Source organism: Cibotium barometz, chromosome 6, assembly GCF_041138505.1.
Source record: "Cibotium barometz isolate CiBa-2024 chromosome 6, ASM4113850v1, whole genome shotgun sequence".
Lineage (NCBI taxonomy): Eukaryota > Viridiplantae > Streptophyta > Polypodiopsida > Cyatheales > Cibotiaceae > Cibotium > Cibotium barometz.
The window spans coordinates 1,695,389-1,711,118 of record NC_141051.1 but is presented as its reverse complement, the minus strand read 5'-3'; the positions used below and the strand labels follow the sequence as shown (position 1 = coordinate 1,711,118).

The 15,730-nt window shown below is 40.2% G+C and overlaps 1 protein-coding gene across 3 annotated transcripts in view; it reads left to right on the top strand.

Moving 5' to 3' along the window:
- Positions 1-15,730, top strand: part of LOC147637332 (acetyl-CoA acetyltransferase 2-like) — a 55,930-nt gene that overhangs the window by 19,584 nt on the left and 20,616 nt on the right. For all 3 annotated transcript variants that reach the window (XR_015266022.1, XM_086799105.1, XM_086799103.1), the window contains 2 exons: positions 9,198-9,275; positions 9,365-9,430. Coding sequence is in view for 2 of the 3 variants with exons in the window: in XM_086799105.1 (XP_086655231.1) it covers positions 9,198-9,275; positions 9,365-9,430 (144 nt within the window). In the remaining variant the exon portion in view is untranslated. The remainder of the gene's footprint in view (positions 1-9,197; positions 9,276-9,364; positions 9,431-15,730) is intronic.

Here is a 15,730-nt window from a genome sequence, read left to right as displayed (position 1 = left end):
GTCCGATTTTTCCTCTCAACTACTCCATTTTGCTAAGGAGTATAAGGAATTGTTGTTTGCTATTGAATACCTTTTGATGCAAGAAACTCATCAAAGGGTACAAACTCACCACCATTGTGAGTCCGCAAGAATGAAACTGTAGAGTGAGATTGATTCTCAACCGTTGTCTATCCAAGTCCTAAAATTGGCAAAAGCATCAGACTTCCGGGCCCAAAAAAAAAACCCACACTTTCCGAGTAAAATCATCTACCAAAAGCATGAAGTACTTAGCTCCTCCAAGGGACTCAACCTCCATAGGTCCAGCCAAGTCTGCATGTATAAGCTCGAGCTTTTGTGTAGCCCGTTGTGTAGTCTCCTCTAGAAAAGCATCTCTGTGATGTTTGCCCATCATACAAGGCGAGCATATATGTGGTAGTTGTCAGAGCTTAGGTAAACCAAGAACCAACTGTTGAGAAGAAATTTTCTACAAAGCAAAAACAGGTACATGACCAAAGCATGAATGCTACAAATAAGTCTCATCAACAGAGACTAAGGCATGAGAAGGAGAGAATAACTGATGGATATGAGAGTCGGATGAGGGAATCTGGGAGGATAAATTGGTGATTTTGTAGAGACCTCCATCATGAACTCCATTGGCCACAACCGAGAGTGTCTTTCTATCAATGACCTCAACCACTTCATCATCAAAATAAACTCCAAGTCCCTTCTCAACAGCCATGGGAATTGAAAACAAGTTCTTTGAAAGCTGAGGCACTTGTAAAACTTCATGGGGAGTAGTAGAGGAACCAAGAGAAACATTACTGAATACCAAGAACGGGTAAGGAAGAGTCATCTCCAATGCGAATCGAAGAAGTGAGCAGCTGGTAATTCTCCAAAATATGAGAATGTTTCGTCATATGGGCAGAAGCACGGTTGTCATTGACCCACTCAACCTCTGTTGGTGTGTCACTAACCTCTGTGGAAGAAGTTATATGTGGGATCCTTTTCCTTGCCTTTGTTCTTATTAGAATCCTTGTCAAAATCCTGACAGTTATCCTTGGCTGACCGAGAACTGTCATGTCGAGCAAGGCCTGGTCTGCCACAAAAAAGAACACTCCAAGGTTTTGTTACCTTTGGCCTCTGTAGCATCCTTCTTGCCCTTACCTTGGGCAGCTTTGTTCTTGTTGTTGTTATTATTGTTGTTGCCTCCTCGTACTTCTTTGTACTTGCCCTTATCTTGGGCAACAAAAGCAGATTATGACTTTCCTTTGCCTCTCATTAAACACTTGTCATGTAGATAACTCACAACTTCTTCAAAAGATGGAAGAGGCTGGCGAAAATAAATATGATCTTTGAAGGAATCAAAAGAGGGAGGCAATTTACCAAATAGCTTGTTGACTACCATGAGTATATAACATGCACGTTCCTAAAAGGTGAATTTGGGCATGTTTCTGGATTCATCTAGGTGTATATAGCTTGTGGATTGGGTTGTTGATTGCGCTCCCATATTCTTCAAGTTGCCGCTTGATGCGAGTAAAGTCCCCAATCTTATGAGTGATATTGTTAGATTCACTTATGGAAATCTTCTCAAGATTGGCAATCTTCACGAAAGAAACAACACCAAATCTCCTCTGAATCTCAAGCCACATCTGTCGGGCATTACTTCGCGTAGAAATAAACTGTGCCTGGATGGTAGGATTCATGCAATGAATGATGATGAGGCGTGCACGAGTATCCAAAACTCCCCGAAAAGCTGGATCCACCAAGGCAGGTGTCATAACTGATGTCCAAATACCAGCACCTTCAACAAGCAACTGGGTATAAAAGGACCAAGTATGATAATTGATGGCTGTTAGCTTCATGGAATAATTGATTTGGGGAGGAGTGTAGGATGGAACATGAGAGAAAGAAGGGGAGAGGTTCAGTGGGAGGGGAGAAACGAGAAAAGAAGTGGTTGCAGGAAAGGATGGGGGAACCACCAAAGGGGTGGAGGGAGAGGGTACCGTTACCGTTGAAGTGGTAGCTTGAGAAGTAGGGGATAGGATTCCTTGGGAGGAGAAAAGAAGTCCAGAGAAGTTAGAATATTGATCTCTTGAAGCCATATCCTCCAGACACAGAATTGTCCTTTTCAAATAGGGCTAGAAGGAGCTAGAACTCCTCTAAAACTGAGCTGAGGATGAAGAAGAAGGAATGTAGGGTGGGAGGAAAAAACTAGAAGGGGAGAAAAGAAATGGTTTTCCAAGGTTTAATGGCACCACATATGCTGAAAACACAGCTCTGTAAAGAGAAACACTGCTTGATTAAAGAAAACACAGCACCACCGAGAAAACGTAGCTTTTTGATGAAAAACACAGCCCCTAGATGAAAATGCAGCTCCCAGATCTGAAAACACAGGTCTTTATGTGCCGAAATCTGTAAACAGCAGGTTTATGAAGGAAAACACAGGTTCTAGAGTAGTTCTAGGCTCTGATACCATGTGAGAAATATGTGCTACTGCTGTAAATCTGAAAACAGAGAATAAAAGAGCACATATGTGTAGACAGAAGACTGCAGATGATCAAGAACCTCAATATGATAGAAGGTACAGCACGAGGGAGGCCTATGAGTGCTGGTATGTACAAGTCAGGGCTGAAATCAGAGATGAAATGATGTGGGAATCATAGTTGTTAGGTACGATACCATACGATGTGTACGATACAATATCGTATGGAAAATATGGTATGATATAATTTTTTTTTCTTATCGTATGATAAAATATGATGTTTTAAACAAATACTTATAAACTTAGGTATTTCCAATTCGAGATATGGAGTATTTTAAAAAGGAGGGAACCATCATAGTACAGAGGAACTCAAACAGCCATAGACAAGAAAAAACAAGACCATTATGCCCCCAAAAAAGTAAATTTTTTGGGGAACTTTTTTGCCTTGGAAAAATCCGTACGAGCCCGTACGGTATTGTACCATATAGTATTCTGTACGATATGGTGTCGTACATTGTACGGAAACAACTATGGTGGGAATGAGGCACCTATTTATATAGGTCCTCATGAGCTAGTCAGCCAAGTCCTACAGGCCGACCTGGACAAGAGTCCATAAAATAAGCCAAAAATGCTCCTAAAAATGGTGCAAAAAAAGCAGATAAATATGCAGTGCAGGGCCTTATAAATGGGTTGGATACAAGCATGCAGGGAGTCCATCTGGGGATGAACAATATTTCCAATAGTCTTTGGTGTTTCTTCGACCACTTGCAGTACCGAAACCACAAAAGGCATGCTTTTTAGCCTCTATTCGAGTTATCACTGTGGCAGATGTTGTCACAAACGATGGATTTGTGATGACTTTCCCACAAGCCTGTTTGAAACACTACTTGGGTTTGCATTATAGGCGAATGTGGAAAACTATTGCTATGTTGTTGCAGCCTTTTGAACCCATCCAACCCTTGGATGATAAGGACAAACTTCATGATTGGCAACTTGTTAGTCATACCAGCTCTCTCCGATTGAATGCGCTTTCGAATTGCTGCTTCCTTCACCTTGGATTCAGCCTCGTGCTCATGCTTTATGGGGCTTGCATAAGAATATTAAATGGTGGAAACAAAGACTTCGAATGATTTGGGGTTGTAAGTTGCCTCTCAAAGAACATCTATTCTTATGGAGATGCCTTGTGGGAATACTTCCACTTTCTACTTTTTTGGCAAAATGACATATCTCCAGTGATAGATGTTGTAAATGTGGACGACATGCAGAGTGTTCCTCATCTTCTTTGGCATTGCACGGAATCCAAAAATTTCTTGCAAGCACTGACTCACAAACTCCGCGGACGTTTTCCTTCGTTCAAAGGAGGAAAACCCTTTTGGATTTTTGGTGTTTTGCCATCTTGCATGGCTTGATTTGACACTTTCATCATTTGGATAAGATATTGGGCACTTTGGACTATTTGGAAGGCTAGGAACCATGCTATGTTTCGAAAGCCTTCTTTGGATGCTTATGCTTTCTTTCGTGCCAGTCTTCGCTAGTCCCTACATGACTATCGACAACTGGAGGGTATTGACATCCCACAGTTTGAAGTCTTCTTCTATTGTTTCTAGCTTTCTTTCTTGGGTGACTTCTTCTCTCTGAAGTACGTCGTCCCCATGTATATTGTTTCTTGGTAATAGAGGGTTGTTTTTTTTAAATAAAAAAAGTGTGTATGTACACACACACACTTTTTTTTCTTTTTTGGTGAAACGAAGAAACTATATTATGAAACATCCATTTTACATCAGGGCAATGCTCAATAAAGAGCCTATGCCCTATCAATCAAAAACAGTAAAAGAAAAGCTGAATACAAGAAACATCCAAATCTTTCTCATGTAAGGCATCATATAAGGACTGCCGCAATGAGGCTCGGAAGAACTCATAAGGGTGCTGAAGGGGTGAATTCAGATATGCATGATTTCGCTGTAGCCAGAGGGTCCATAAGGCCCAGTATCTGATCCAATGGAAGAAAAGAGAATATTGTGACAAAGAAGCTGATAATGTGCCAAATATCCAGAAAAACCTGTAGAACCTGTGTGCAGGAAATCTGAGAGATAAAAAATAGGAGATTTTGTCCAGAAGGTCTCTGGAATATGAACAAAACCACAATAAATGCGGAATACTCTCAGTAGGATGATGACATCTTGGACAAAGAGGAGAGGCAATCCTTCTTTGAGCCAATTTCACTCCCACTGGAAAAATACCAACAATGCATCTCCAAAGAAAGAGTCTCTGCTTCAATGGCATTTTCAACTTCCATATCAATGTCAATTTTCCTTTCCACCAAGCTAAAGACTTATTCAGATGCCAAAGAGAATTAGCATGATGAGCAATCCATGGAGGAGGTAATATCAATCGATAAGCCTGTATGGAAGTCAATAGATGCAAAGGCTGAGAGGATAATCTTGAACTTGAAGACTGAAGATGCCAATCTTGAAGCCTGTCTCTTACATCCAATGTTGGAATCGGAATGAAAGGGTGTAAGAGATCTGCAATAGCTTTCCATATAGGTCTATGATGCATCCCGAGATTGTATTGTTGGCATGCTACCGAAAAAGAGAGAATATGCCCTCGAGTATCTACCACGTCGTCAATGAACCGGATGCCCAACTTCATAAGATTGTAAGCTCTGATTGGTTGTTGTACAGGAAGGGGAGAGTAAAAAACAGCACTCCAATGTAGGCTTTCCATTCGAAGCGAGGAAGCTATAGAAGCAGGATGGGGAGACCATTTGATGCGAGAGAGCACTTTCTTCCAATCCTGAATCAAGGAAGTAGAAAATGGACAACCAGGGATTTTACCTTGAAATTTGCCAAGTACTACTTCCGATGGATCAACTAGCCAATGTCCATAAGCATTTGTGCGCATCTGACCACACAAAATTGCCAACATGATAGACCAAGGCTGCTCTTGTTGAAAAAAGGTTTTGAGCATAGTGATCTTTCTTGCCAACACATGAAATTTGATGTTTATAATATTCAAACCACCATGCATTCTTGGTGAGCAAAGCAGGTCCATTTTGAGCAACCTTAAAATTTTTTTATGAAGCTTAGTTTTCCAAAAAATCTCCATGGCTTGAGACATAAAAGAAGAAAGATCTCGAGATGACCAATGTAATAGAGGAAGGTAGAACTGAACATAAGCTAGAACAATGGACTGAACAATTCGAAGGCGTACGTGCAATGGCCAAGTGGAGATCTTCCAATATTCTAATTTGTCCTGAATTTTGTTTAGTACCCAAGATATTTGTTGCTTATTTTTGATTTTCCAGCCAATGGGATAACCCAAATGTCTTACCATGTTTTCCGGATAAATAATCTGGCCGGGCCACAGGATAGCATGCCAGTCACAATGCTTGAGAGGTAAGAGTTTTGATTTCTGAAAATTAATTTTTAGACCAGCTGCCAACCCGAAATCTGAAAGAGTATCCATCAATAGGCGAAGCTCCAGAGGACTGCTCTTTGGCATGAAGAATGAATCATCTGCATAAGCCTGTGCGATGAAAGGCCGTGAACCAAAAATCTGAAGCCCCTCTAACTGTCTAGTATCAACCAGATGATCCATATAAAGAAGCAAAGGATGTGAAGCAATAGCATAGAACAAAGCACTGAGAGGGCATCCCTGTCGAACTGATCGTTCTAGAGTCCAAGACTCAGACAAATGTTTCCCTATAAAGCATTGAGCAGTGGAATCTGAGTAAAGCCAATATATGACATTAACTAGCTTTGGCCCAAAACCAAGTTTAGACATGATTTGAGAAACATAATCCCACTGTACCGTATCAAATGCCTTTGCCACATCCACCTGCATGACCAAGACATCTTGAGCAGAATATTTTGCATATTCCATTGCGATGAGAGTATTGGAGATATTATCATGTATATGCCTTCTTGGAACAAAACCATATTGCCTGGGATGAAGTCCATCATGAAGGATATCCTTTATCCGATGTACCAACATTTTAGCAATAAGTTTATATATAACAGGCATCAAAGCGATAGGCCTCCAGTCATCCATTGTCTCACATAGAGGTTTTTTGGGCACAAGCTTAACCAGACCATGCTTCCAAGCTGAGGGAAGATGTTGATGCTGCCAGGCTACATTAATGAGCTTCAAGATTGGACCCTTCAATTCAGCCCAGAAGGCTACAAAAAATTCAACCGTCAAACCATCCCAGCCAGGGGATTTATGTTTATCTAAATGCTTGAGGGCTTCATCCAATTCAATATCTGAAAAAAGACATTTCCAGCATTGAAGCTTTTTGCAAAGAAACAATAGGAGAAACAAGCTCAATAAATCTGCTCCGAGCCAATGCAACCTAAGGTGTAGAAGAAGATGGTTGAGAAAAAAGAAGCTGAAAATGATCCAGACATTGTTTTTCTAGCTGAGATAAAGTCTAGGTCCAAAGACCATCTGGTTTCCTGACTCTCATGATAGATTGACTTTGTCTATACGCATGTAAATTTCGAAAGAAAGATTTCGAGGAACAACCCTTATCTAGCATAGGTTTAACTCTAGCCCTTGTCTGCCATTTGGAAAGCTTGCGTTTATCATTAGCATCAATTATGGAAGAGGCACAAGACAATGAATTCTGCTCAGAAGCAGAAAGAGACCTTTGATGGCTAATCTGTACCAAGGACTGCTTATATGATTTTGCCCACTGGATATATTGTCTGGTTTCTGCCATGTACCATCTTCCATATTCCTTAATGACATTTTGAATACGATGTACAAAAGAGTTCCAAGCAATATCCAGATCCTCCTGAGCATGGGATAACAATGGCTTGCAAGCCAATCTGATCATTTGCTGGAATTTTTCATGAGAAAGATATAATTGATTGACCTGCAAGTGTCTGACTAAAGAAAGCTGCATATCATCCAGAGGCATACCAAATGAAAGGTTGAGCCAAAGTGGAGTGTGATCAGATAGTTGTTGAGAATAATCAGTCAACATTTGACATGTATAATCATCATATTGCTGAGCATGAATAAGATACCATCTATCAAGCTTGGCCCAATATTCTGTAAAAGCATTATGATAATATGTAAATCCCAAAACTGAAGGGTGAGTTGCTGTCCATAAATCTGCAGTAGGAAGTGATGAAGTCATATGTTCCCATTGCTGGATTTCAGAGGGTAGCATATGGGATTTATGTGTGGTATTGTCCTTCCAGTGAGGAGAATTATTGAAGTCACCACAAAGTAGAGCATTTGAGGACCAAGGATATTGCTTTATGGAGCCCCACATTTGAGCTCTGGAAGCTGAAATTTGAGAGGCATACAAGGAGCCTATTTCAAAAATCTCTCCATTGATCATACATTGGATAATCATCCATCGGCCACAAAGATCATTATATGCTACGCAGGGCTGCAGATCATGTCTGGCTAAAATGCACAACCCAGAGAATTGTTCAGATCCAGCATGGGTTCTTTTCAGGATATGATATATTTTATGCACACACACACACACACACACACACACACACACACACACGTATATGTTTATGTATATGCACACACACACACACACACACGTATATGCATATGTATATGCACACACACACACACACATTTTTTTTTTTGGTAATATCCAGTGCAGTATATTTATATACTCGTAAATTTACAAGATGGGAAGTCTCCGAAATGGAGACACACACACACACACACACACACACACACACACACACACACACATGTATATGTATATGTATATGCATATATATGCGTACACACACATATGTATATGCATATATATACATACATGCATGTATGTATATATATGCATATACATATATGTATGTGTACATACATGCATGTATGTATATATACATATACATATATGTGTGTGTGTGTGTGTGTGTGTGTACATGCATACATACACATATATGTATATGTATATGCATATGCATATGCATATGCATATATATACAAACATGCATGTACATATACATATACATATACATATACATATATATATGTGTGTGTGTGTGTGTGTGTGTACATACATACATACACATATATACACATATATATGTATGTATGTATATGCACACACACACACACACACACACACACACATGAATATACATATATATATATATGTATATTCATATATGTGTGTGTGTGGTGTGTGTGTGTGTGTGTATACATACATACACATATATATTATGTGTATGTATGTACACACACACATATATGTGTGTGTGTGTGTGTACACACACACACACACACACACACACATACATATGCATGTGTATATGAATATGAATATATATATATATATGTGTGTGTGTGTGTGTGTGTGTGTGCGTGCGCCTACACACACACACGTGCGCACATGCCACACACACATACGTGTGTGTGTACACACACCCACACCCACACACATATATGTGCATGTATAGTTATCCCAAACTTAACAAGAACCAAACTACGATCTTCACTGCATGTCCCAAGAGAGAGCATAGCTCCATCCATCCCTAATCCTCGTACTTAAATGACTTAATGGAGTGGCTCGCCTTCTCAATTTCATCTCTTCAAATATCTCCTTATGGAGTTCATGCGACTAAACTGTCCCGTGTTTGAGCTATTTGAAGGGTGGGAAAAAATATTTGGTTGCATTTCAAATGAAGTTGCTCATGTCTGAAATATATCAAGCTTTTGATGAGTTCATTTGTCTCCCGTTTTTCTTGAAAAGCAGGACAACTTTGCCATTCAAAGTTATGAGCGTGCTATTGGCGCTCAAACTAGTGGTGCATTCACCTGGGAGATTGTACCGGTATGGAGAAAAAACACTCAAATTTGTTAATAGTCGTTTATACATTTGGTAGGGTAAAAAAAAGAATTGACTATTTTTTTGGGTTTTAGGTTGAAATCCCTGGAGCAAAGGGAAAGCCTGCTGTTGTCATAGATAAAGATGAGGGCATTGATAAGGTAACTTACATTTATCAAATAGAAAGAAGTGAATTTTGAGGTTAGTTGTGTTCGAACAATTGACAAAGAGGTGGCCAGCATGTTTTCCCTTACCTTTTGTTCTTTAAAGCAGACCCTTCATCATGCTTTGCCTAGGAGAAGTCTTTGCCTCTTGAGCTGATGTTGCTAGCTTATTTGAGCTGGAGCCTGGGCATGGATGCAAGAGGCCTGAGTAGTTTAAAAGATATGGGGCACTGCCAAGTTCTTAACATGCACCAATCATGAAAGCAATTCAACATGGACACATAATCTCACCTTCAAGCTTGTACTGGTCCTCTTGTACGGTGTTGCTTTGTTAGTGCTTGTGGTCAAGTATGCTGGCTTTGCGGGCACTTGCATGCTTTGCTTCCTGCTCTTGCAACTGCCTGGAAATGTGAGTTCATGATGACTTGTCCTAGGCTCAATGGGACGTGAACTGAAATTTACCTCCCACAACATCCATGAAGTGAATGGAGACTTCTGTTAAGTACACATGCAAAAGTAAGAGTTATTTAAAATGGAAGCAAGAATATAGAGCTATCTTTGGTGCCGTCAAGTCATCTAAGGTATTTGTAGACATCTTAAGAATGGGTTTTTAAAATTTCCATCAATCAATTTCAGGTTTTTTTAGAAATCTTGTGAAAATTGCAAAATTGAAGCTCTTGCTTTCCACAAAATTTGGGCCTTTTTACAAAATCATCCCTTTGCAGCAACATGGAGTTCAACAAAAGCATCATAGCCATGGAGAAATTAAACAGGACAAATTTCCCTACCTGGCAGACAAAAATGTGACTTCTTGATGAGGGAAGGTATCTGGAATGTGGTTAATGAAACTAAAAAAAGACAAGCAGCAAAACAAAACACCGAGAAAAACATTTGGAGGTGGGAAGATAAGAACGACAAAGCTATGGCAATCATTGGCTTAGGGCTTGGAGATAATCTCATCCATTATATAGACTTCAACAAATTTGCTGGGAAGAGATGAAGTACAAGTGAAGTGACATGATAAGGTAACTTACACACACTCATAAGAGTGCATACATATGCTTTGGGAAAAAAACCTCCTAAAGAGGAAAAAGTGTCCCAGCCCATTATTAGCCTACACTACCATCAGCTTTACGTTGAAGCTTATAAACCTACTTTGTACCAGTGGCCTTTTTACCATGAGGCAAGTTTGCTAAATTGAGTCGTACTCATCCTACATGGCTTGCATTCAATGATCATTTTTGTATGCTTTCTCAAAGGAAACAGGTTTCTCTTCATTGTATATACTAGTAATGAGAGCATGATTCACAAAAGAATAAGATGCATGATGAGAACCTGCACGTGTCTTGCTAGGTAGAAGAGTAGCTAATTTGTTGTGCTGCAATATCTGCACTAGCCATTTTGGCATACTCTTGGATGCTTGAATGGTTGCCCTTTCCTCATCCATTGTATCATCCACACTTGCCTCATTAATAGGCTGAAATTTGAGTTGATTTTTAGCCGGTATGGGCTGATTTGCAACACCTTATGAGCATTCATGTGCTCCACATATGGCTACTTGGCATTGTACAAAGGGAGGAGTGTATCAAAGATGTCTTGTGAGCATACAGTTGCTGTTTTTTGCATAAAAGTATGGACTCAACTGAGTTCTCAACAAAGCCAACATCTTTGCTCATCTTTGTGGCCGAATGGTAGAGTCTACACCCTTTGCTTTTTGAGCCGTATCCCACAAAAATACATTTTACCGCCTTATCATCTAGCTTATTGCTTTGTTGCTCAAGCACAAGAGCATAAGCAAAACAACCAAAAACATGCAAATGAACCACATAGGGCTTCTTGTCATTCCTAGTTTCATAAGGGTTAATTGTCTGCAAGGCCTTGGTGTGGCATCTGTTCAGCACATAAGTGGCATACATAATTGTCTCTAACAAAAAAAAACATGAGGCGAATTCTAGTCTTTAACCATGCAATGTGCCATCTCCATGAGAGATCTGTTCTTCTTCTCAGCCACACCATTTTTTTGAGGTGTGTAAGGTACTATGAATTGATGTTTTATGTCTCTTTCAGCTATATATATACATGAAACTATTTTGACATATACTCTCTTCCTTGATTTGTACGAAGGATGCCGACTTTACATGCAGACACATTTTCAACCATTGAAACAAAGTTTCTAAAGCATGTAAAAACTGCTTACTTTGCCTTCAAAACGGATACACCCAAGTGTGTCATCAGTAAAGGTCACAAAGTAGAGATATCCCCCGATCAATGGTGTCCTCATAGGACCAAATATATCACCATGTAAAAGCTGTAATTTTTGAACATTCCTTATTGATCCATCTTTCAGGAATGATATTCGTTGCATCTTGTCTAAAATACATCCCTCACATACATGTTTGATAGGGGTCTCAAGCTTTGGAAACTTTGATACTATCTCTTGCGTTTTAAGGTGCAACAAACTGTCAAAATTCAAGTGACCAAAGCGTGCATGCCATAGCTCCGTGTCATTCATAGCATGTATGGCAATAATTAAATAAGCATTATGTGTCAATCTCTCATACGTGTCCAACGTGTAAAGCCCATGGCTTAGAGTACTGGATACCATAGTGATGTCTCCATCACTCCGATCATGAATTGTACACATATCATCAACAAATCTGACTACTAGGCCTATCCTAGCAATGGTAGAGACTTACAACAAGTTCTTTTTGACAAACAAGACTTCTGAGAGAGTGATTGTCCCACCATTTACAGCAGTGAGAATCCTTACCAACTCCTTTTATTGTTTGCACATGTGACTACTCTCCTTGAGGAGCAGACTCAAGTGAGGAAAATAAATCATGCTGAGAAGTAATGTGCTTGTTAGCACCACTATCAAAGTACTAGACATGCTGATCTGTCATTGACATTGTTACCATTTGGTCACATAATTGGTCCACCCGTGCTTTCTCATCATGTATGTACATTGGACTGGTGTCCATGGCAGTTGTATATGTCGGGGATTGATGCCACTCATGTGATACTATGGACTTGGCTTTCCGTTGGGACTTATGCCTCTGTATACATGCCCGGAAATGCCTAGTGGATTGGTGTTTCATTGGGTCTGGGACTTTGTGTACTTGCCTGGAGCACGTCTATTTTGGTATAGTCTCATGAACGGGGATTGTCCATACCAATGCTGCATTGCATAGCATCTTTATGTACTTGCTTGCAATTGAAATTGCATGTTGTTTTCATGCTTGCTTGACCCAATGTGTAGTTTCGAGTAAGGGGGCGCCCGCCCACGAACCGTGCGTGTGAAATTGTCTGTTGACATGGTTATGTGGCATGTGGCAGGTGGTAAGTATTGGTCATAAACTTAGCCTTAGGAGTTAACACTAATTTATAAGTGAGTGTGTATACACGTCATTAAGTTTTTTGTATTAATTAGCATTGTGTTCAACCAAGTTACAGCCATCATGGACAAAAGGATCATAACTGCAGTGTACAATAAATGCCCAATCATCCTGTGCATAGTTCGCTTACTTCTTTCGAGCACTTGGTGCTGATGCATCAGCCACACAGTCATGGTTGACTCTTTCTTCTCCTTCTCCAGCCTTTTTCTCATTCATTGATGTAATGGCTTTCATGACATTAGTTGCATTTGCCTTTATTCTTAGACTGATCACCCCCTTTCTCGTCATTCTTTCTAGAAGATTGGGTTGATTTTGCCTTTGGTTTATAGCTGCTGTGAGAAAGGCTTTGCCTTTACCTTTTTAACTGGCAACAAAATGTTTGATCTCCCACACTCATACTAGTTTGGTTTTGCTGAGATTTCTCTTCTTGCAAGAGCATTACAACCAACTCATTAAAAGTAAAGGTATTGGGGTTACTCTTCATCATAAGCCGAAGTGTAGATACAAAACCTTGGTATGAATTTGGTAGAGTTGCGGGAACAGTAGACACCAAATAACTATCCGGATAGGCCTCATCAATATATGCAAGCCGTTCCTTGATATCTTTAATCGTAGTGAGGAACTCATCCATTAAATCTCCCTCAATTCATATGCTCTGACTTTAACTGCTTGCATAAGTAAGCCACTCGTGCCTCGTTATGTACTTGGTAAAGCGTAGCAAGCATGCTTTGCAATTTTACATAAGCAAATATGCGAAGTAATGCTCCTTTTATTGAAAGTGCCACTAATGCATATGCGTGTGCATCCTTGCCATCCCACCTGGCTTGTTTTGCTATGAAAGGTGCGGATGCGGATGCCAGAGTTACATTAGAACTCATATCACCATCCAAAGTACTTGTACTATGCTTTGCAGTTTTACATGAGCGAATATGAGGAATAATGCAAGCGCATCCTAAGAATGCTTTGCGGTTTTACATGAGCGAATAAGGAATAATGCTTCTTTTATTGAAAGTGCTACCAATGCATGTGTCTGTGCATCCTTGCCATCCCACCTAGCTTGTTCCGCTATGGGAGGTGTGGAGACGGATATCAAAGTTACATTAGAACTCGTATCACTATCCAAAAGTACTTGTATTATGCATTGTACTGGCAAGACAGAGTGTGTCTCAATGCCAATAACAACATTCCAAAGCCCTTTGGAAACCAATACATGGCATATCATATAGGACCACAACGAGTAGTTGGTCCTGTCAGGCTTATCCTTAGTGAAAAGCATCCCAAATACATAACTCCCTGCCATTTTAGGTTGCAACAAACAACTAATCTCTGACACAAAATGCCAACTACTTGTACGTATTGTCAAGGCTCACCGAGTGCAACCGATATGGTTGCCGATAGATAATTGATGATGAAGGAAACCTACAAAGTGTATGAAAAATTGCAGAGTGTAGAGTTTGGAAATGATACTTAGCAGGAATGCAGAAATTGATGATAATGCTGACGATGCTGTTGAAGATGAGCTCGAAGATGCGATGTTGAAGATGACGACGACCTTGTCTGCACACCAATTGCCGTGTAGAAAACCCAAAATCAAACAAAACAGTTCAAACTGACACTCCTCCGGGATTCAAACTGACACTCCTCTGGGATGCGTGTGGAAATTTTGTAGTGCGAACAAGCCTCGAAACACATCCAAAATGGTTAAAAAACTCGGTTAATGTAGTTAATCACACACTATAGGGTATACCTTCTCCACCTAAGAGGATAGCTCAATTTGAGACAACCAAAAGAGCAACTCAAAGAGAAGATAACAAGGGGGTGAGAGTCACGAGAAACTACTGTGATAGCAATTGTTGGAGTGGAGATCAATGTAGCAACATACACATAAATGCAGCAAGTAAGGAGAGATAGATGGAAACACAACACCCAAAGTAGATTGATGAGAATGAGTGAAGTACAAGTGAAGTGACATGATAAGGTCACTCACACACACTCATAAGAGTGTGTATATAACAGTTAACTCATAAGAGTGCGTACATATGCATGGAGAAAAAAATCTCCTAAAGAGGAAAAAGTTGCCCTAGCCCATTATTAGCCTGTTGGGTATTCGGAGCCTCGTGTGAGTGTATATTCAAGTGTGCACCCGTGTATATGTAGCTACCTACATACCCTCTGGTGTCCATGTGTGAACTGTCTCCAAAAGGGCTAAGTATATGTGCGTGGCCACCCTATGTGTGTGTTAAGACCTTATTCATGTATATGCATGTGAACACTTGCTTAGGTGTGAACACCTCTTATAACTGGATAAGATAAGTATATGCCATGTGTCATGTGCTTATATGTGAGTGAAGCTCTTATATCAGGCTCGACATGAGAGTTCGGGTGTTGGCACACTGTGTTCTTTTGTATCATGTGTTGCAGTTTAGAGTCCAAATCACCATGGCTATTGAAGGTCTTCGCGGGCATCACCACGTTCTGAAGGGGGGTTTGTTGGGATTCGGAGTCTCGTGTGTGTATGAACACTCACTTATATGAGTAGGTGAGTAAGTGTGTGAACCCACTCGTAGAGTGGTTAGAATAAATATCTAGATATTATACGTGTGTGACATAAGCAGTGATGTCTTTCAGATAAGCCTCTAAGGCTATAAAAGCATTGTACTTGGTGAAGCTTAACAACAATTAATCAATCAATCAAACCATCATTGAGTCGTGCACATGTGCTCCTCTTTGAGCTTGTTACATCTTTCTCTCTTTCTCTCATCCTATTCACCATTCTGGTGCCATGTTACTCTGATCATCGTCAACACACCGGACTCTCTTGGCATCAATGTGCCCCTGACCGGCTGTGATTACCTTACACTCTGTGATGAGCCTTCTAGCCGTGATTTTGTATTGATTCTTC